The sequence below is a fragment of the Heterodontus francisci genome, chromosome 5, assembly GCF_036365525.1.
Source record: "Heterodontus francisci isolate sHetFra1 chromosome 5, sHetFra1.hap1, whole genome shotgun sequence".
NCBI lineage: Eukaryota > Metazoa > Chordata > Chondrichthyes > Heterodontiformes > Heterodontidae > Heterodontus > Heterodontus francisci.
Genome location: NC_090375.1, coordinates 112,484,241 through 112,508,543, shown reverse-complemented (window position 1 = coordinate 112,508,543; position 24,303 = coordinate 112,484,241). Strand labels below are relative to the sequence as shown.

Below are 24,303 nucleotides of genomic sequence, written 5' to 3'. Positions count from 1 at the left end.
CCTTAAAGCAACATTTGTACAACTAACACTTCACGGTGCACCCTGGTTAAAGAGGGCCCCACGGTGCACCCTGGTTAAAGTGGGCCCCACGGTGCACTCTGGTTAAAGTGGGCCCCACGGTGCACTCTGGTTAAAGTGGGCCCCACGGTGCACCCTGGTTAAAGAGGGCCCCACGGTGCACCCTGGTTAAAGAGGGCCCCACGGTGCACCCTGGTTAAAGAGGGTCCCACAGTGCACCCTGGTTAAAGAGGGCTCAAATTGAAGATCTTGCACTATGGTACCTAGCTCCCCTGACAATAATTAGTCACACCCATCCCTAAAATCCCTTCTTCCAAATTAACAGGCTGATATATTTAAGTCTTTTACATGGCACACAATCTTCAAAGTTCAGCTTTCTTCTCATTTACTCAATCTTCCTGCAAGAGGATTGGTGCACAATACTTGAGAGAGGCAGACCACTGGAGCGGACATTCCCACCTTAAAACAACTCATGCCCTATGAGGAAAAGGCCATGCAGCTTGTGGAGAGGCACTCTGTTCTTGGTGTAGAAGATGACAAAAATTTGTCTTGTATTCCTGGCACAGTTAGTGACTGAATGCTGATGTCTTGGTATCTCTGTGAATGTCTACAAAAACACTCCTTTCCACCTTTCAGTGTTCTAAATCATTCTTATCTTCTGCAGTCTTTTTCCTATCGATCCAAGGAATAGGGGGGAGGTAGATGATGATGAACGTGATGAAGAGTAGGAAGAATAGCACAGACATAACTATGTCCTTGTCAACTATGATAATGAGAAGAAAACGAGGCAGATCACAATGTAGAAAGAGAGGGACATGGACTAAAGCCCATCCATGAGTTCCTGCGCAGATCTCCAATCCCAACTCCTTACAACTCACTCCCTATGGCATTCGCTTCTTCACTCCCAGGCACCAGCTCAAATCCTTTTACCTGAGGGCAGTTAAAGGTGCTGGTAAAAATGTGCAGAACATGAGGGTACCAGAGCAGAGAGAGAGATTTTCATAACTGAAGGATGCCCCATCTCTTTGAATATCTCAGCTGAAACCTCTGACAGTATAGCACTCCCTTAGTACTACATTCAGGTGTCAATCTAGATTATATGGTCATGTCTGTGGATTGTACACATGTATGTATGTGTATAGAAGCTAGAATCTCTGTCCTGTAGGTATTGAATGATGTTGATGTTTCCTGGGAAATTATGCATGCCGTGCTTGCTCAGACTGTCCAACCCGAACTCAGCTCACCGTGTCATAAGCTCTGGACAAAATGATCAAGTTGGAACCCAGACTTCTGGGATAGGTTGAGGTCTTCAAGTAAAAACTTTGAAGGCATTAAAAGACACGGGAGTGGAATTTCTTGCTGTCCGCCACAGCGGATTTGATGGCATGTGGGGTGATATAGTTAAGCAGGAGGTGTTTTTTCAGATTCCCAATGACAGGATATTTTAGAGGAATTAATTTGGCGGTGGGTTTGTGGTGTTCTGGGGTTCCCCCAGTGTGGTGGTGGATTGCAGCTTTGCATTTATTTAAATAACGTGAATACTCATTACCCTACACGTAGTTATGATTCAGTCCTACCTGCCAGATTAAGTGAATGGAGAGCAATATTCCCATGCCTCCCAGCTCATGAATATTTCAACGTGGCGTGCAACAGTCGGATTTGTGTAGTTGAGTCTCGGGACTGTGCTCTCGTCTCTTTAACTCATCTGCTAAACTAACGCCAGCATTGGAATGGACGTTTCCCTCCAGGCTCGGCACCAGCAAGGGTGAATCATCTCAGGATGGTGGCGATGGCATGGGTAGGGGTCTACATGGAGGAGCAGGGGAGGGAATGGTGGACTGATCAAATGCATGGAGGAACAGCTGACAGTAGTTGGGGAGGGAAGTGTCGGGTTGATCGGGTGCATGGAGGAGCAGGGGAGAGTGGAGTGGAATGTCTAGGTTGTTAAATGTTTGATGTTGATGGTGAAGATGCATTTTGTTGGCTGCAGGGTTGTTGGGTGGGTTAGGTCAGTACTATGTGAAGAGCAAGGGCCTAAAGGGAGGGATGAGTGTTGTCAACATCGGGGAGCTATGGGGCAAATTGAGGGTACTGGCTGACATCTAACTCACTTTTGCTGCAGGGAAAATAAATGATGTGAAGTTGGTGGTGACTTTCACAAAATAAGGGAGGAAAAAACATTTTGGTTTAAGTAAAAGCTTCAATTTAAGTTAGTCTGAAGATATTTACATGAAAGGAAGGCTGCTGCTCCCTGAGGCAGCAAGCACAGAATGTTTTATATCTCTGGCGATCATGGTGTTTGGGGCAGTGACGGCGGATCCCACCAATGAAAGGCCGCCCCCACCTCATGATCCCACATGTTCCCTGTGCCTGTCACTGCATGGCTAATTTAAATACAAAATCACGTGGGAAACGGGATTTGCAGCAGAGCAGAAGTTGCAACAACTTCAGGTCTTGCTGTCGGGAATGCCGCGGCACTCATAAGATTCCACCCACAGGAGAGTTAACTGGATAAATTGAACCATGTTATTGTGATATATATATATATATATACACATACATGTGTGTGTGTATGTATAAAACATTTTGTTTACATTTTGAATTAAAAACTTCAGGTTGTGAGAAAAAATGGTAGTTTAAAAAAAAAACTAATTTCAGAAAGCATTTTGAGCAATGGAAAGCTGGTGGTCATATTACATAATCTCGGGCTGCTGTGCTCTTGAGGTTGTGTGTTTCAGTGCAACACCTTTAATATTGAACATACCCATCAGAGTATGACCTACAGACATCACAGATACTGCAGTTTCTTATAATGTTTTCAGTGAGGTGCGTACCCCACATACTGAATTTAGTATAGTATATAATAGATATAAGGGCCACAAATTTCCAGTTTGCATGGAATAATGGACCAAAATGTGAAACTCATGCCCAAAAGTACCAGTAAATATCTCCAGAATGCATTTGAGAAAATTTGAAATTTGAATTATGCAGTCACTCTGAATTAGTTTCCAAGATATTCTGCCTCAGATATCTCAAGCAAATCTATTTTTATGAAACAGAGAATCTTGTGCCTCAACATGAGCAGCACCAGGAGAGGCCTATCGCATTATAAAAGTTTTAGGCTGCCCCAATTACATTTCAGGTGTCAGCTGTTATTTTTCTGTGTAATGTTTTTTTTTTAATGTTTAAAAGGGAGCGCATGTACAGAAGAACCTCCCCACCAACAGAAAATGCCTTTGAGTTGGCTTCTGGTTTCGCATTTTATTTTTAAAAAGGAAGTAGGTCAGAGCTGAGGATTTGCTGAATAGCAATTAACCTCTCACTGATCCAGCAAGGCACAGCAATTACACCTCATGGTCTTGAAGGAATACACTAGGCTGGATTTTATGCTCCTTTGGAAGGTGGGATTTTTGGCTGGGTGGGGGGGTGGTGGTGCAGAGAATCAGCGTAGATTCGTCCGCCAGGGCGGCACAGTGACGCAGTGGTTAACACCGCAGCCTCACAGCTCCAGCGACCCGGGTTCGGTTCTGGGTACTGCCTGTGCGGAGTTTGCAAGTTCTCCCTGTGACCGCGTGGGTTTCCGCCGGGTGCTCCGGTTTCTTCCCACAGCCAAAGACATGCAGGTTGATACGTAAATTGGCCATTATAAATTGCCCCTAGTGTAGGTAGGTGGTAGGAGAATTAAGGGAAGGTGGGGATGTAGTAAGGAATATGGGATTAATGTAGGGTTAGTATAAATGGGTGGTTAATGGTCAGCACAGACTCAGTGGGCCGAAGGGCCTGTTTCAGTGCTGTATCTATATAAAAGATAATGCACCAGGTCGAGGTCATGGTACACCTAAAGCTATTTCGGGCTCCGAACCCGACGCCGTAATGCCGGTTTCCAATTGTCTCAGAGGCGGCGAAGTTCCTGTTAGGGGTGGAAGAGGGGAATCTCTGCAAGTGGATACTGTTTGGATGGAAGAGGGGAACTTGGCAACAGTATCGGTTGTTTTTTTGGGGGGGTCTGGTGCAGGCAACTCAAATGGTATTGGTATGGTCATGATGGCTCGCACTTATTGAAAAGTTGGGAGCAATGTCAAGCCATACCTTAGAGCTCATGCCAGAATCCTGCAGAACCAAAATTAGCACAAATCTTTGCTCAGATGGTTGTACTTGACCTTTTGAAGGAAGCCGAAGTTACAATGAGGTTAGAGATGGGTACGATTCACCCTGTTTTAGAATTAGAATTAGAACATTACAGCGCAGTACAGGCCCTTCGGCCCTCGATGTTACGCTGACCTGTGAAACCATCTGACCTACACTATTCCATTTTCATCCATATGTCTATCCAATGACCACTTAAATTCCCTTTTTACCTTGCTGTGATGAGGCATCTCTGCCAGAGGTGGACCCAAGAGGCAGCTGCAGTTCAAGTGGAAGCTCCTAGACGTGAGCAGCAGCAGCCACCAAGGTGAAGAAGAGCCAAGATATGCCAACGGTTCTATAGGACTCGGATGACATACCTGCAGATGTCTGACCAACTGCCAGAGATGACTGCTGATGTCTGGAGAGGCCGTCACACACCTCTGCACACTGCTGAATGATGATTTGCGACCAATGGGTTTTAGTGGTCACCCTATGCCTGTCTGTGGCCTTCAAAATTACCATGGCCCTAAACTTTTATGCCTCTGGATCATTCCAGGGATCCACCGGTGACATGTGTGGGGTCTCTTAATCCCCAGTGCATCACTGCATCAAGGAGGTGACCAATGCTCTGTTCAGGAAGGCCGGCGACTATGTACACTAGAAGACAGACCCTGAGAGTCAGGCAAAGGGAGCCACTGGATTTGGGGCCATTGCAGGATTCCCACAGGTCCAAGGTGTGATCGACTGCACGTATGTGGCCATCAAGGCTCCGATGGACCAACCAGCCGCCTTCATAAACAGAAAGGGGTTTCATTCAATTAATCTCCAACTAGTATGCGACCACAGAAAGCACTTCCTACAAGTGTGTGCCTGCTCCCTGGGCAGCTGCCATGACTCATACATACTGCACCAGTCCCAGGTGCCACTGCTTTTCATTCCCCCCGCTTGCCTTCAAGGATGGATTCTTGGGGATAAGGGTTACCCCTTGATGACATGGCTTCTGACACCAGTGAGGAACCCCAGCAATGATGCTGAACAGCGTTACAATGCCTGCCACAGCTCCACCCGAGTGACCATCGAGCAGGCCATGGATAGGCTGGTTACAGTTCCACTGCCTCCATAAATTTGGTGGAGCCCTTCAGTATGCCCCAGAAGGGTTGCGGGCATTGTTGTCGTCTGCTGCGTTTTACACAACATCATAGTACAGAGGGGGGAGGCCTTACAAAATGAAGATGTACAAGAGAATGAGACATCCTCTGACGAAGAGGACACAGAGGGTCCACAAGGGCAAGCACGCATGGAAAATCAGAGAGCAGTGATGGAGCCCAGATATGGTGAACAGTGCTCAAGGTAGGCAAAACGACTAATGATTGCATGTTTCCACAATGCATGAATTTCAATAAATATGTTTGCTAACAAAACTCACCATCATGCATGTAGTCTCAAGTCTCCTGCCTTCGTAACGTCTGTCTCTCCAGCATGAATGGCTGCAACAAAATGAGCCATTGCTCATGTGACATCATTCGTGCAATTGCACATCATGCATATTGGTGTGCTAATGATGTCAGTGGTCACATTGCCAATGCTGTAAGGCTTATGATGGAATTGAAAGACACATTCACACCATGGTGGAATGTGGTTTTCAGAAAATGAAGGCTGATGATTGGCAGGAAAACGCATTTAATTAAAGTAAACCTGACCTATCTGTCTCACCCGTGAATAACTATATGTGTCAAGGTGTCTTTTTTAATATGTTTGCGGGTGCTCCTTCGCAGTTTTACCTCTGCGCTAGCAGCTGGGCTGGAGGCAGGCTGCTGATCAGGACGCCTCTTGGCCTGTGTGACTTAGGCAGTCGTCCTCTGGGTACCTGAGGCCTGAAGGCTTCCTGCACTGGTGCAGGACTGTCCTCAGGTATCACGACTGCTGGAGCTGAACTCATTGGCAGAGGGGCTGAGGAGCCCGAATTGCCCTGAGGCGAGACTGCAGATGTGAAGCGCAGCTTCTCCTCCTCCCTTTCAAGGCTCATTGGAACCGCCTTGCTCTCTAGAGAAGGACCAGGAGTGGAAACACTCTCCCGGCTTCTGGTCCTTCTCTTGCCCTGCCACTGCTGATTTGAAGTCATGACCAAGGTGAGGGTCTTCTGGTCATTGAGCATCTGAGGGTTGCCAACCTTTCAATGGATGAAGCTGTGCGCTCATATGCCTGGGATATGGCAGCAGTCATTGCATGGATGGACTCCCCCAGCTCATGGCTGCACATGGGCTCTGGCATCTCCACCAGATGTTTTAGATTTTTAGATTAGATTAGATTAGAGATACAGCACTGAAACAGGCCCTTCGGCCCACCGAGTCTGTGCCGAACATCAACCACCCATTTATACTAATCCTACACTAATCCCATATTCCTACCAAACATCCCCACCTGTCCCTATATTTCCCTACCACCTACCTATACTAGTGACACTTTATAATGGCCAATTTACCTATCAACCTGCAAGTCTTTTGGCTTGTGGGAGGAAACCGGAGCACCCGGAGAAAACCCACGCAGACACAGGGAGAACTTGCAAACTCCACACAGGCAGTACCCGGAATCGAACCCAGGTCCCTGGAGCTGTGAGGCTGCGGTGCTAACCACTGCGCCACTGTGCCGCCCTTGTTGTCTTACCTCTCCCTGCAACTCCAGCTTGTCCTGTGCTGTTGACACCAGAGGCTCGCCATCAGCCTGGGGCTCAGTATGGGCCTGGACACCCACAGTGTTCTGACTGTCAGAAGCCTCGGCTGTCTCAAACTCAGCCAGGTTCTCGGGTGTGTGCGTGGTGCTCTCACCAGCTTGTAACCCCGAATTTAATGCCGATTGGATACCCACTGAGGTGAGAGGTATCTGTGCTGGTGGAAGGTGCTGGAGAGTCGTGGGACGGTGCATCGTCTAAGTGTTCCTCGTCCTCCGAGGTTGTCATTGTTTCCTCATTGTCTTTAAACATTTGCGAGCGCCGCCCTGCAAAATACAATGTAAAGAACAGACATTTAGGTGTTGTGGTGTACATGTCACAATGATGACAGCATTGCATTTCTCTATAAAATGTAATTTTGATTTATTCTGTCAATAATCACTCTATTCAATTGGGATCCCGAGCTCAACATGCCAATTGGCAAGTCCTCCTTGGGTCCTGGTTAACTCTAGCACCTCCGCTTCGACCTGAGACAGAGGCCACAGGTCGGGCATCCCACCACCAGTCCTGGCCGCCTCCCTACTGTTGTGGGCCCTCTTCTCCTGAAAGATCAAGGTTGCGGTTATTGTTATGTTCCAAATGTCTCTACATCACATCAATACTAACATGGGCCCCTCTTCTGCACCTGGGAAATGTCACTGCTCTAATACAGACTCTATCTGTCGTGGGTCTCAATTGGGCTACGATAGAAACAAGAGAGACTGGATTCACTTATACAGTCAGTCATCTGCAATTATTACACTATGAGCTTCCCATCATTAGAATAGCTTTGTCAACTGTGCGGTTTTACACTTGTGGGCAAGCAGATCACAGCAAGCTATATGGAACCATGCAACTTACCTTGGCTGAGCGTAGGAGGTCATTGACCATCTTCCTGCACTGGATCCATTTACAATGGGTGACCCCACAGCTAGTAATCTCCTCTGCGATCTCTGCCCAGTCTTGCTTGGTCAGGTGGGAGGACTACTACTTGCCATTGTTGGGGAGGAGGACCTACCACATTTCCCTTGCAGCCTGGAGGAGAATCAGCAGGGAGGCATCACTGAACTGTGGGGCCACCTTGCTCTGACATCTGACATGGTCAGAATGATGCCTCGTTGGGGGGACGCTTGCTGAGTTACAAAATTATGGCAAACCACTGAAGTGTTGTTGCAGTAAGCTGCTATTCGATGCAAGGAGAGTAAATACAGCGCTGCCAGCCTTTTAAAGATGGCGCCAGCACCTGATCCAACATCAGGTGACAGCGTTAACGGCGTCATCAATTCCCCCCCGCCATGTGATTGCAGAAATAAATCTACTGCATAATTGCGGTGGTGTGGCCGCGAACACCACAGGCAGGACCATAGCCATTTTGCGCACCTGCCGCCACTTATGGTGACAGGATAATTAAATTCAGCCCACTACATCTACCGGTTCCCCTTTATTAACAGTGGCACAGTGGTTAGCACCGCAGCCTCACTGCTCCAGCGACCTGGGTTCAATGCTGGGTACTGCCTGTGTGGAGTTTGCAAGTTCTCCCTGTGTCTGCGTGGGTTTCCTCCGGGTGCTCCGGTTCCCTCCCACAAGCCAAAGACTTGCAGGTAGATAGGTAAATTGGCCATTAGCAATTGCCCCTAGTATAGGTAGGTAATAGGGAAATATAGGGACAGGTGGGGATGTGGTAGGAATATGGGATTAGTGTAGGATTAGTATAAATGGGTGGTTGATGGTCGGCACAGACTCGGTGGGCCGAAGGGCCTGTTTCAGTTCTGTATCTCTAAACTAAACTAAACTAAAGTTACGAATAGCTGCACTTTAGCAGCAGAATAATTTATGCATTACATAGTATAAAGCTCCTGATCTACCATGAATAGGGCCTTGGCATATCCAGTAGTGTCATTTAAAGCCCAGTACAGGAAACACATTAGAGGTACAGTTATGGAACGAACAAATCACTGGAAAATGTTACAGTGCCAGCCTCAAAATGCAATGCATACTTTTTTTTTTAAATGCTTAAACAAAAGAACATTTATTGTTTAAAACTTTTTTGAAATTAAAATCCAAAAACCAGTAAATAGCTACATATGGGAAAACATTTGAGCAGTATCAAGAAACAATGCAGAATTAATCAAGTTAAATTGATAAAGAGCAAGGCTAATTGCCAGGTGTTACCGGAACAATCCTATCCATTTTTAAAGTCCATAATTCAGGTTGTAATGAAGCTTTACTCAAAACCTTTGAGCCAAAAGCTTAATGCTTTTATTATTTAAAATGTCACTGAACTTTGTTTTAATTACTGATTCGTGCGGAGTATATAAATACTAAAATTTGAATGCACATTGAAAGATTTCAACAAATATATTTTAAATAATAAGGTAAGATGCACCTAAATGTTTGACATGGGTAAATTGAAAGTAAAATGCTCGACTTCTAAACTAAAAAAAAGGATACATAAGAGCCACTGCCCGAGAACACATCAACACAGCAGGAAGAAAAGTATGGTCTCAAAAGGCAGCATGAACACCGCTAAGTCACACAAATAAATCTACTGTATCAGAAGAGTGACTAAAGCTCATTACCGACAGATGTCGTGGAATATAATTCACAAATGAAAATGGTGAAACAGAGCAGTTCTACGTATGAGGCACAAAATGCAAGTTAGCGTTGTGGAAATACAGTATGCTTTCAGAGCAGTAACATGAAGTGTAAAATGATTATTACCTTTAAAGGGCTTGCATGTAACTGTTTACACACAGCAGTTTCCTTTTATGTTTGTAATTTCTGTTTTGTACTGGCAAAACCATTCTGTGATCCATGATGATGCTAAACTGAATGAGGGATTCTAGATTGACAAGACATTATATTGTTCCCCTTACTAAAAATATCATAATGGTTAGAATGAAAACTAGTGAAAATCTTCTCCAAACATCCATTGAAAGTTGGACCTTTAAAATTGTCCTGTTGTTAGACCTTTATAAATTCAGTTTTAAAATACATTAAAGCCTTGATTTTTACTGAAAAATGGAATGTGCAATCTTATTTAATTAAATTACTTTAACTTCCAGTAGTAAATCCATTTGTTTGCATTTTTGTTACCACTCTTCCATTAATATAATTTCAAAATTAAATGAAGGTAACTTTAGAATTAATTTCAAGAAAATTATTTTGTATTAAATATTCAATAAACAGTCCTCTAAAATGTTAGATCACCTTCTCAATTTTCTTTTGCTAGTTGGAGCATAAAATGACTTACATTACTTGAAGCAGCATTCAACTATCTAACATCAGTAAGCCATTTGGCTGTGTTTAAGATCAAAAGATTAGAAATGTATACCTTGGTAACTTACTATTAGTTAAATAATGGGGTAATGTCTAATACAATTTTTATTGAACTGCTTAAACTGAATGTATTAGATTTTAAAACTTGAAATCATAGAATAATTTTTTGAAATAAAACCTGCAGAAAATAATATAAAACAAGAGATATTTGTCTGGGACAAAGGAATTAATGACTCAATATTTTAACAAAAGTGGACAAAATACGATGCTGTAATATCTTAGTATTCACGCTGAAATTCAAATTTATCTAAGTAGTATCTTCCTTTTGTTCAGTGTTATACATTTATAATTGCAAGCACAGATTTTTACATTTCAAATTTTGTTTTTACTTTCTTAATTAGTCAAGAATGTCATGCTATGAAGGAGCAGTAAATTGAACAGTTATACTGAATGCTATTGACTAATTAAAGGCATTGATTCATAGCTTTCTCTTACCACTTGACTATAAAATTAGCTTATTAAAATTGTCTAAGTTGTAGTATGGTTGGAATTAGATCAAAAACATTTTTTCAGCACAAGCATATACATAAACTACTTTCAACTATTTTTTTTTTTAACAAATCAAGCCTTACAAATCCTCAATTACATTATAAGTACCAAAATCTGGGTAAGCTTTTAGGTCATTCTGCTAACTGGCATTATTTTATGAGTTAATGTCACTGTACGTAGTATACCAAAGTATTAATATTAAAGCAGTACTGCGCACTTGTATTTCAATTTTCGGACCAGGTACTCAGCTAAGATAAAATGGCAAATATGATTTATTTTGTATTTTGTCCCTTCTCCCCACAGTAACTCTTGCTGCTTTCTCTGATTTTTATCCCTCCACAAGAGTTATGTTTATCTTTCTGCATCTAATGCATTTCCTTCTGCTGCACAGATCATTCAGAGCCCGGACAGTTACCTGGTAAGCGCATCTCTGGTATAAATTACAAGACTAGCTGCCCTGATCTGAACCACCCTATCTAAAATCAGACCTAGAAATAAGTCTTCATATGGTTCCCCTTGGCTCGGTCCTTGTTGAAACTCTCATCATATTACCTTTTGTCTTAGATTAGATTAGATTAGAGATACAGCACTGAAACAGGCCCTTCAGCCCACCGAGTCTGTGCCGAACATCAACCACCCATTTTATACTAATCCTACACTAATCCCATATTCCCAAACATCCCCACATCCCTACCACCTACCTATACTAGTGACAATTTATAATGGCCAATTTACCTATCAACCTGCAAGTCTTTTGGCTTGTGGGAGGAAACCGGAGCACCCGGAGAAAACCCACGCAGACACAGGGAGAACTTGCAAACTCCACACAGGCAGTACCCGGAATCGAACCCGGGTCCCTGGAGCTGTGAGGCTGCGGTGCTAACCACTGCGCCACTGTGCCGCCCTAATGGTTTTATGCGAGCTTTTGAGTGTACTACTAATTGTCTAAACCTTGCCCTTAGATGCCTAACTTGCACTTAAGATTGCTACTGATGCATTATTGCCATTTTGCTGTATAAAGTATGAAATTAGCCTTTTTTATTTACTATTTTGCTTTTTCCCCCTCACATAATTATTGCTATGTAATTTTTGAATTTCAAAAATAGTTTTTAGAAAAGGCACATTTTGGACCAAATATTCAACTACTTGACTTGGCTTTGGAATTCATAGAAACCATGTCAGCATGCAGCAGTTAGTGCCATTTTTGTAGAAAACAAATGGGGGGGGGGGGAATTTTATGCTCTCCCCAACGGTGGGTTTGGAGGCGGGGCAAGCCTAAAATCAGGTGGGATGGTGACAGGGGTGGGTGGGAGTTCCAGCCACCACCAAAATTTAGTCTGGGGCGGGAAGGCCTGTGAATGGCCAATTAACCCCCAATTAAGGGCCTCTTCCTGCTGCAGCTGCAATTAGCAGTGCGGCAGGCAGCCCTGTTGCAGCATGGGAAGTACACCACAAAAACACCGAGTCACTAAACTATACAAGCCAAGAGGTTTCTGTAGTATAAGGGTCTAATAGGGTTAATGTTTGAGATAGTGAGGGGAACCTCTCCTACTTTAGTGATGATTATTTAATAGTCACATGGGTATTAGGCTTGGAAGAAGCTAGAAGCATCATGAAAGGTGCTAGCTGGACACGCTTAATGAGAGTGTAAATAGTTATGTATATAAAATAAAAAGTTTCTATTTAACCATGCAAAAACTCAGACATCTGTAAACATGCTTGAACTATGCTAACAACAATATACAATAATGGTGGCAACTGTGAACACACCCAGAATTTATTGAAGACATCACCTCGTATAGTAGTGTCAAGAAGATGGCAAATCTCAAAGAGAGAGCTGCTCTGTAGCCAAAGTAAGATATGGAATGTTGGTGAGTCAGCTGTGCAGGCATTCAGGCTGCACTACAGAAGCATGGTGGTCTCCGAGCAGAAACCAAGTCCAGCAATCGGGCTGTGAGTCACTGTACTGAGCGACGGTCGGGGATCAGATGAGAAACCTTTTGGAAAGGATGTATTTATTGTTGAACGGTACACTGGGCAGGCGAGACGGGGAAAAGGTCCATCCCTTGCGAGCATGAGTCCGGAGTATGGAGATCTGAAGTCTGAGTTGATCAGGGACTGAATAATACTGGGAATAGCTGATGAGTATCAGATCTCTTTAACTCAAAAGAGGACCTCACTCTTGAGAAAGCGATTCAGATGGTGCGACAGGCAGAGGTCAGAAGACAAAATGGAGCCATCCTGCGGGCTGAAGAGAAGCCTTGGATCAGAATAAAATCCAATGACGGTACAGTTCCTGAAGCCCAGGATGGAAAAGCACTCCACAGATAAGCAAATACACTTGGGGGAAGGTGCAGAACGTCGTGAAACCCTGCCAGTGCTGCAGAGCCAGAAAAACCCACAGACGTGAACAGTGTCCTGCTAATAAGGCTGAATGCTTTAATTGCAGTGAGACAGGCCATTTCAGAAATATGCGCCAGAGTAAGACCTCGACTCACAAAAATGCCAAGCAAAAAGCCTTCACATAAAGAGCTGTGAATGAAGTGGAACAACTTCCATTGGAAGACAAACCAGGAGCTTCCTAGGGGAAATTATTGACCCCAATCAGGCATTCTGGATGGCAGACATTTATGTCAATGGACATATTACTAAATTCAAATTGGACACAGGTGCAAGTGTCAGACCAAGAGCCGTGGTTGTCACCGCATTGCTTCCAACCAGCAGACACTCAGTTACACAGTCCACGAGGGATTGAACTGAAGGTCATGGGAAAGCTACAAGCAACACTCCAACACAGGGGAAGGCAGATAATGGAAACCCTGTACATTCTGAAAAACCAAGAATTTTCTCTGTTGAGCAGAAAAGCATGCTTAGACTGCCATCTAATTTTTAAAAAGTGGATGAAATCAAACAACCAGAGTCCAACAGTTGCTTTCAAGCAAGCTTTCCAAAACTATTTTTGGGTCAAGGAAGACTGAAGACCGAGTATAGCATAATGTTAAGAGAAGATGCCAGACTAGTATGTATCTTTACGCCAAAGAAAACACACCCATTGTTGAACTTGGTTCATCAGCTGGAAGAGATGACCAGGATGGGAATCATTTCTCCGGTCACAAAGCCAATAGAGTGGTGTTCAACTATAGTTCCAGTTCCAAAATCAAATGGTACTCTTTGTATCTGTGTGGACTTAACGCATTCGGTATAACATCTGCACCGGAAATGTTCCAAAGGACCATGTCCAACATTCTGCAAGTGCTTAAAAGGGTGATATGTCAATTGGACAACATCCTGGTCCAGGGGAATCCATCAAAGAACATGACCAGAGAGTAATAGTGGTTTTAAGTCATCTTCAAGAAGAAGGGCTGACACTTAATGATAAGTGTGAACTCTTGAAAATGTCTATTCATTTCTTGGGACATATTATAAGTAGCAAGGGCATAATGGCAGACCTGCAAAAGACAAGAGCCATGAGTGAATTCCCAATCCCAATTTCAGTCCGACATCTCCAAAGATTCCTTGGAATGATGAATCAGTTGGCAAAACTTTTACCTAATTTGGTGCAAGTAACAGAAACATTAAGACAACTCTTGAAAAAATATCAAGTGTGGTGGTGGAACACACAACAAGAGCAGGCATTTCAAAGAATTAAGGAGATGCTAGTCTCTCCAAAGATAGTTACGCATTACAACCCTTCATTACCAACTATAATTATAGCAGACACCTCATCTACAGGGTTAGGAGCAGTACTTTTTCAAGAAAAGCTAAATGGATGTCGAAGACCGATCTGTTATGCATCTAAAGCTTTGTCCGAGACAGAGACAAGGTATTCTGTCATTGAGAAAGAAGCACTTACAGTCAGGTGGGCTTGCAAGAAGTTTTCTGATTACATTATTGGCCTGAAAGTGGTTATTGAGACAGACCCCAAATCTTGGTTTCCTTACTGGATGAGAAGGAAATTACAAGGATGCTTCCAAAAATTCAGAGATTCCGACTGAAGTTGATGAGATATACCTGCAAGACAGTATATGTTCAGGGAAAGATGCAAACTTCCACTGACGCATTATCAAGAGCAACTGTTGACCATCCTACACAGCAGGATGTTAACTTTGTTGAAGAGATAGAGTTGTATTCACAGTACATAGTGTTGAATGGCTGGCAAGTACACAGAAATGTCAAGAAATGCGTCAAGCTCAAAAGCGGAGAGAGGAATGCATTCAAATATGCTAGTATTGCACACAAGGTTGGCCACAGGAATGTTCTAGTGGGAGGTAATAAAAGATTTCTTCAAACTCAGGAGACACTTCACAATCATAGATGATTTGATAACGACAGACTGGTCATTCCGATTTCTCTTCAATCAGATAACTTGGCAAGAATCCATCAAAGCCACATGGGAATCACAACATGCAGAGCACGAGCTCAATCATCTTTTCGGTGGCCAGGAATATCCAAAGACATAGAAAACATGATCTTGAATTGCCAGGTATGCGCGTTACACAGACCAGATCAGAGGGAACCTCTGATGACTACACGATTTCCAACCAGACAATGGGAACTCCTAGGAATGGATTTATATATGCACAGTGGAAAATCTTACATCATAGTGATTGATTATTTTTCAAGATGGATTGAAGTGAAAAGATTGTACTCAACAACAACAGAATCAGTTATTAGAGCTTTACAGGAGACTTTTGCAATGCATGATATCCCTGACGAGGTTGTGTCAGACAATGGACCACAGTTTGAAAATGAATACTTCAGACAATTTGCGAGGATGTGGGGATCTGCATATCTCACAAGTTCCCCTCGTTACCCGCAATCGAATTGTGAAGCAGAGAGAGGAATACAAACTATTAAATCATTGTTGAAGAAGAACAAAGGTCTTCCAACAGCACTGTTGAATTATTGATCTACTCCATTGTTATGTGGACTTTCACCTTCAGAGCTGCTGATGGCAAGGAAGCTAAAAACTCAACTTCTTATTCTACCCAGAAAACTACTTCCGGGGGGCTAGGCGTGTTAGACTACAAAAAAGTTCAAGATGGAGAGAAGTCTTTCAGGAACCAATAAGCTCTCAATTACAATAAGAGATTTCATACCAAAAACTTGCCAAGGTTAAAGGATGGAGAGAAGGAATGGATACAAGGTCTAGGACGTGAAGGTAGAGTCATCCAGAGAGATGAAGTTCATCTGAGATCTTATGTAGTACACACTCCCGAGGGTACTATACACCAAAATAGGAGACACCTTATCCCTGTTCTTCAAAGACAACAAGCAGTCACATCTCTGGAGGAACCAGATGATGATCAAGAAACCCAGAGGCAACAGGATACTACAAATATTGGTCAAGGCCATCCAAGTCATCGAACAAGACTTTCAAGAAAGACTAGTGATCTTCCGAGTCCGACAAGAATACAATCAGGGAGAGTCATGAAGCCTCCTGTCAGATTGCATGTGATGTCAGAGACTTGGGGAGAGATGGGGTAGTCTGTAAAGTCAAAATGAATGAACATATAATATATATATGTCAAAAATATATATGGACAAAGACTTGGGGGGAGATGTAGTATAGGGCCTGAAATGGTTAATGTTTGAGACAGTGAGAGTAACCCCTCCCACTGTAGTAATGATGATGTAATAGTCACATAGGCATGAGGCTTAGAAAAAGCTAGAAGCGTCATGAGAACTGCTAGCTGGACACGCTTAATGAGAGTGTAACTAGTTACATATATAAAATAAACGTGTTACTATTTATTCATACAGAGACTCCGAGATATCAACAATGCTTGAACTACCTTAACAATAGTATACAACAGTTTCTGCTTGAATACTCGATTATCTGATCTCAGCCAGTAAAGTAGGCGGGTGCAACAATTGTGTTCAGTATTCTTGCATTGAGGGGTGGGGGCAGAATCAGCCTCCAATTTCTTATAATCGCGATCTTGTTACCTGGCTAGAAAGTGTTCATGTGTGTGAGTATGGACTCAACTGTGATGCCATCCCATTAATAACTCACCAGTACTCACTACCAACTCTTAGTCTTTAGCTCTTGGGTATACTACATGCCGTGGACTTAAAGTTGGGAAAGGAGCTAATGCCTTCCCAAAAAGAAAAAGGGATGGGAGAAAACTGACATAAAAAGAAAGTAAGGAGGCAAAAGAAAACAAAGAATTTACATTGCAGCTTCTGTGACCTCAAGATGCTCTGAAGTGCTTGACAGTCAATGTATTGCAGTCACTATTATAATTGGCAACATAGCAATGAATAGTGCAGGAGGGCATGCCAGGAGCAGCACCAGGCATACGTCAAAATGAGGCATCAACCCACAACCCAGGACTACTTGCGTGCCGAACAGCGTAAGCAGCATGCGCTAGACAGAGCTAAGTGATCCCAGAACCAATGGATCATATCTAAGCTCTGCAGTCCTACCACATCCAGTCGTGAATGGTGATGGACAGTTAAACAACTAACTGGAGGAGATGGCTCCATAAATATCCCCATCCTCAATGATGGGGGAGCCCAGTACATCAGTGCAAAAGATCTGAAGCATTTGCAACAATCGTCAGCCAGAAGTGCTGAGTGGATGATCCATCTCGGCCTCCTCCTGAAGTCTTCAGCATCACAGATGCCAGTCTTCAGCCAATTCAATTCACTTCACATGATATCAAGAAACGAATGAAGGCACTGGATACTGCAAAGGCTATGGGCCCTGAAAACATTCCAGCAATAGTACTGAAGACCTGTGCCTCAGAACTTGCCGTGCCCCTAACCAAGCTGTTCCAGTATAGCTCCAACACTAGCATCTACCTGGCAATGTGAAAATTTGCCCAGGTATGTCATATACACAAAAAAAAGATAAATCCAACCTGGTCATTACCGCCCCATCAGTCTACTCTTGATCATCAGTAAAATGATGGAAGATATCACCGACAGTGCTTACAAGTGGCATTTGCTTAGCAATAACCTGCTCAGTGACACTCAGTTTGGATTCCGCCAGGGCCACTCAGCTCCTGATCTCATTATAGCCTTGGTTCAAACATGGACAAAAGAACTGAACTCAAGAGGTGAAGTGAGAGTGACTGCCCTTGACATCAAGGTACTATTTGACCAAGTATGGCATCAAGGAGCCCTAGCAAAACTGGAGTCAATGGGAGTCGGGGAAAAGTCTCCATTGATTGGTGTTGTACCCAGCGCAAAGTAAGATGGTTGTGGTTGTTGGTGGTCAATCATCACAGCTCCAGGACATCACTGCAGGAGTTACTCAGGGTAGTGTCCTAGGCCCAACCATCTTCAGCTGCTTCATCAATGAGCATTCAATCATAAGGTCAGAAGTGAGGAATGTTCGCTGATGATTGCACGATGTTCAGAACCATTCGCAACTCCTCAGATACTGAAGCTGTCCATGTAGAAATGCAGCAAGACCTGGGCAATATCCAGGCTTGGGCTGATGTGTGGCAAGTAACATTTGCGCCACACAAGTGCCAGGCAATGACCATCTCAAACAAGACAGAATCTAACCATCTCCCCTTGACATTCAATGGCATTACGATTGCTGAATCCCCCACTATCAACATCCTGGGGGATACCATTGACCAGAAACTGAACTGGAGCAGCCATATAAATACCGTGGCTACAAGAGCAGGTCAGAATCTAGGAATCCTGCAGCAAGTAACTCACCTCCTGACTCCCCAAAGCCTGTTCACCATCTACAAGGCACAAGTCAGGAGTGTGATGGAATATTCTCCACTTACCTGGAGGGGTGCAGCTCCAACAATACTTAAGCTTGTTACCATCCAGGACAAAACAGCCCGCTTGATTGGCACACCATCCACAAACATTCACTTCTTCCACCACTGACGCGTTGCAGCAGTGCATCTTGTAGATGGTATACACTGCTGCCACTGTGCACCAAGGCTCCTTGGACAGCACCTTCCAAACCCACGACCTCTACCGCCTAGAAGGACAAGGTTAACAGATGCTTGGGAACACCACCACTTGAAAGTTCCCCTTCAAGCCACACACCGTCCTGACTTGGAACTATATTGCCATTCCTTCACTGTTGCTGGGTCAAAATCCTGGAACTCCCTCCCTAACAGCACTGTGGGTGTACCTACCCCACATGGACTGCAGTGGTTCAAGAAGGTGGCTCACTACCACCTTCTCAAGGGCAATTAGGGATGGGCAATAAATGCTGGCCTAGCCAGCAATGCCCACATCCCACGAACGAATAAAAAAAAGCAAGGTTCCTTAAATAAGATGGTTCCAGTTTTTGGTCTCTTTGAAATTGACCTTTTTTGTAATATTATTTTGATTATCAAGAACTTGAAAAATAAGTTGTGGGGCATTGTAGCTTTAACAGAAATCACACTGAGTCTGGCAAAAGTAAGCTGCATTATGGCAAATGTTCACATAGTAAGAGTGAAAGAGGCACTTTTATATTGGTTCTTCTGTCCTTTGAATTGTCGAAAAGCAACATCTGAACATTAGGCCCCACATTTAAATTGCCAAAACTGTCTCCCTATGCTGACGATAAATTTGTGGGCCCACATTTTCATGGGTCTATGACTGTGTCAGTGGGATATTATTTTTGTTTTGTAAAACTGAGAAGGTGATGGATGGATATCATTCTTCGGTGGCCTGTCCAACAGAATTGCAGATATAAAATGTGCCTAAAAGGAATGCACGGTATTATTGCTGTGTTATATTTTGAACTCCTTGAAGAGTCATCTTAAGTGGTGGCTTGGAAAATGCACGCTACTCCTTCATCAGTAGAAAACAACTTTGGTGACTCTGTGAGGTAATTTTCATTTTTACTTTATGGTGTTAAAATACATTTTTAAAAAAAGGAGGGGGTCAATATGCATTTGGATAGTATTTGCTGTGAAACTATTACACTGAATATTACAGAATAGCAGTAATATAATAAACATGGATATTTCTTTACTTATTTATTGTCTGGAAGGAACCAACAGCTATAAGAGTTCTTGAAGGGTTAACTCACTTTACAGCAATTTTCTGTTGATTTTCTTTTAAAATTACGTTTCCTTTCTTTTTGAATATAGACCTGGAGAACCACCGCTAGAACAGGGCTGGATCCCATTTCTTGGCAAGGCAATTGAATTCCATCGAGACTCTTTCAGATTTCTTGTTTCACGTCAGCAGAAATGGGGGGACATTTTCACGGTTCACATCGCAGGTGAGTTTTCAAATAGAGTGCAGCCCTGGCTGCCACTGACATTTTGTGCCATAAATTCTTTTTTGTTTTTTTGGTACAGCAATTTTCTAGTAACTGTTGTATTTAAGGCAATGTCAGTAAAGATTCCTCAAGAAAATCTCTCAAAGCTCCCATGCAAAAGCTGAGAGAAAGACATTTAAAAATTAGCTTTAGCAACAAAGCTCAGAATGTTCTCCAGTAAATTCCTGAACCATTCTGAATGTGGAAAGCTGTGCTGATTCTGCCACAAAATCTTTTGTTTATTTTCTATCTGAAAAAGAATTTGTCAAAAAGCTTGGGGAAAGCATTTTTTTTATATATAATTAATAATTTGCAAACCAGTTCACATGGAAAACTCAAAAGGATGCTTGGAGTTGCTGGCACGGTGGTGTCTTGGAACACCATTCCGCTGATTGCAATTTCCGACATGACAAGGAAATGATTGTCGTGTTGAAAAGTCGCAAGGGACATGAATGTCATCTTAATAAAGAAATTAAAAAGCACATCTTTCTGCAAGAAACAATGTAAATTTCTGACCTGTCGCAGAAAATAGTTCTCTAATTGGTATTGTGTGGTGGTGCAGCAGAATCCTTTTCCCTAAACGTCATTCCAGCGAAGCAAGACTGTACATCATTGTCAACAGTTCAGCAAAATCTTCCTAATAAGAGAGTGATTACATAAATGCTGTGTTTCACCAAAAAACCTACCTTGTTGAGTACAACTACCGGAAAGGTTTTCCCCCCTTATTTTGTTCCACTAGAGATATAGTATAAATTGTAAGAAAAGATAAACTATTTTCAGCTGATGCACACAACATGCTTTCACACATTTTAGTAGGTGACAGGAAAACAATTGGATTATTTCTGAAGAATTTTTAGCTTTTATTATTTTAAATATTCACATACAAAAATTGACACTGACCGAATATGCACATGCACACTGCTTTTAAAATGCAACAAATAATTTGCATATTGCTGACTTGCCTTCAAGTAAGAATAAGTATTTGAATTCTTCTTTTTATGTATCACGTTTTTTCACTTTTAGCTTGAACACCACAGGGCCAAGTTTTTGTGGCTCATGATCCCAGGTGCTATATACTGTCATCACACCCACCAGTGCCCTCCAGAGCTTACCCCACTGGACTTTGTGGGAGAGGATCTCACTTGCATGGGGTAGGCAGACATATGCATCATTTCAGGCAAGTCTCCAGGGCCCAACTTCCCCATGTGGCCAGAAAATCACCTGTATGCCTGTCATGGGGAGAGAGGGTTATCTGTGCTCTAACCAAGTTGACCTTCATCCCTTTTATAAACGAAACAATCATTTAAAAGCATTTACTTTCCTTGGGGCTCAGGGCCACTTCCCTGACGTGGACTTCAGACTTGGTGCATCTCGGTTCACTCGGCATACCAGCGTCCACAGATACGCCGGCTCCCGATTGAGCCAGGCTAGCAGAAACCCCTGTTGCAAGGGTCCCTGCCCTGGGCTCTGGCTTCTCATGATATTTGCCTTGTATGGGCAGGTGGAAACTACATCTTAAACATGGTAACTAGGTCTCTGTCATATTCTCAGGGTTTCTGCTGGTGCTGGAACTATGGTGGAAGACTGGCGAAACCCCAGAGGAATTTCAGCCCTATGTATCATTGTTACCAAATCAACCATAACCATCATCATGCAGTAAAAAGCTTTAAAACAGTGGGCATCCATGATGAAGCACTGATATTGTATCAGAATTTAAAGGATGCTACCTCTAGAAACCTCCAAAAGTGATATGCAATGTTTTGAATCTCTCCTGGGTCTGTTGGTAAGGAAATCTGATTCATTTCTCATCCTATTGTAGATATGGAATATGAAAGTATTGTGTTTCTAAGACTTTCCTGGTAGTTGATATAAGATACACACAGGACAGAAGAATTGATTCAGAATAAATATAATCAACAACTCTAAATAGCCAGAAGCTGGTTGTAAACTACTCCTCCCTCAATCTAGTTTAATCTAATTGTTCATCTGGTTTAGAGAAGTGGTGATGTATTAATAGTGCTGATGATCTGAAATGGTCCAATTTGGATCAGATCAAAAATAAGCCCTAGTTCACAGGTCACATGTGTTACAACGGATGCCGTTTTGATGTGTAGCACACATCGAGCAAGCAATGGACAGAGTGCATGGCGCGCCTGCCCAATGTCACCAGCATGGGGCCCAAATCATTTTGGTGGTTGTTTAAATTTGCAAAGTGAGTTGCCTATTTCCAGCATTGATGGGTGTGGGGGTTCACTCCAGCAGCTGAAGATACAATGTAATCAACCAATCTTAACATTTACAATTTTCATTCTCTATATGATAGAATTGAAAGTGATATATTTAAACAAAAATTTCCCTTAATGCTCTGTCATACTTTTTACATTTTTGTTTTATTTCTTGTAGGCAAGTACGTTACCTTTGTTTTAAATCCACTCCTTTATCAGTTTGTGGTTCAGCACAACAAACAATTAGAATTTCAAGAGTTTTCATTGGTGACATCAGCAAAAGCTTTTGGCCACCCTTATCTAAATGATCCCAAAATACCAGTATCCAATGAAGAGATCCACAGGCTCTACTACTACCTAAAGGGTGAAGAGCTAAATATTTTGACTGAAAGTACAATGAAGAATCTTCGGAATATACTGAAGCGAGAACAGTTGGGGCCAACCGAGTGGAGAATAGAGAGTATGTATGATTTCTGTTGTCGTATCATAACTGAAGCCACTTATGTATCTCTGCATGGAAAAGCTCCCAAAAATGAGCAAAAACAAATCACTGAGTTAAAAGAGAAATTTATGAAGTTTGACAAGATGTTTCCCTATCTGGTTGCGAGGATCCCCATTGAACTTCTAGGCAACACCAAAATGATTCGCAAAGAACTGACCAGTTATTTCACATCTAGAGAATTGGATCAACGGCTAAATATGGCAAATATAATCAGAGAGAGGAAGAACTTGCTTGAGTTGTATTCATATCTTCAGGATCATCAAAGAGCAGGTAAGGAAAAAAATAAATAGACATGCAAAAGCAAAATACTGCAGATGCTGGAAATCTGAAATAAAAACAGAAAATGCAGGAAATACCCAGCAGGTCTGGCAGCATATGTGGAGCAAGAAACAGAGTTAATGAGCTGAATTTTATGGCCACCCCCCACCCCCAAGGATGGGAACAGAGGTAGGAGGCCCATAAAATTGCACGAAAAGGTAGGGGCGGAGTTCCCATTGCCTTCCTGATGCCATTCAATTTAGACAGGCAGGAATGACCAAGGGTGGCCTTTCCACCCAGTGGCCAGTTGAGGCCCTTAAGTGGCCTATTAATGGCTGGTATTTTACCAGCTGTGGTGGGGGTTGCGGGGGTGCTTCTGTCACATGAGGAGGCCGCTCAGTAAATCAAGGTGGCCTCCGTGTGGGCTTAGGGTGGGGGTGCCCTCCTCCATGGGTAATCTGTGGCCTATGTTGGGCCCTCAGTGACAAAGGCTGTCCCCCACCCCATCAACGACCAACCCCCCCCCATCAACGACCAACCCCCCCCCCCCCCCATCAACGACCAACCTCCCCCCATCAACGACCAACCCCCCCCATCAACGACCAACCCCCTCCCCATCAACGACCAACCCCCTCCCCATCAACGACCAACCCCCCCCCATCAACGACCAACCCCCCCCATCAACGACCAACCCCCCCCATCAACGACCAACCCCCCCCCATCAATGACCCATCCCCCCCATCAATGACCCATCCCCCCCCATCAACGACCAACCCCCCCCATCAACGACCAACACCCTCCCCCATCAACGACCAACACCCTCCCCCATCAACGACCAACACCCTCCCCCATCAACGACCAACCCCCCCCCATCAACGACCAACCCCCCCCATCAACGACCAACCCCCCCCCATCAACGACCAACCCCCCCCATCAACGACCAACACCCTCCCCCATCAACGACCAACACCCTCCCCCATCAACGACCAACACCCTCCCCCATCAACGACCAACACCCTCCCCCATCAACGACCAACACCCTCCCCCATCAACGACCAACCCCCCCCCATCAACGACCAACCCCCCCCATCAACGACCAACCCCCCCCCATCAACGACCAACCCCCCCATCAACGACCAACCCCCCCCCATCAACGACCAACCCCCCCCCATCAACGACCAACCCCCCCCCATCAACGACCAACCCCCCCCATCAACGACCAACACCCTCCCCATCAACGACCAACACCCTCCCCCATCAACGACCAACACCCTCCCCCATCAACGACCAACCCCCCCCATCAACGACCAACACCCTCCCCATCAACGACCAACACCCTCCCCCATCAACGACCAACACCCTCCCCCATCAACGACCAACCCCCCCCCCATCAACGACCAAC

General features: G+C 43.8%; 1 protein-coding gene across 1 annotated transcript in view; it reads left to right on the top strand.

Moving 5' to 3' along the window:
• Nucleotides 1-24,303, top strand: part of cyp7b1 (cytochrome P450, family 7, subfamily B, polypeptide 1) — a 246,137-nt gene that overhangs the window by 199,849 nt on the left and 21,985 nt on the right. Inside the window, exons 2-3 of the mRNA XM_068031910.1 lie at nucleotides 19,744-19,877; nucleotides 22,320-22,913. Coding sequence (XP_067888011.1) covers nucleotides 19,744-19,877; nucleotides 22,320-22,913 — 728 coding nt within the window. The remainder of the gene's footprint in view (nucleotides 1-19,743; nucleotides 19,878-22,319; nucleotides 22,914-24,303) is intronic.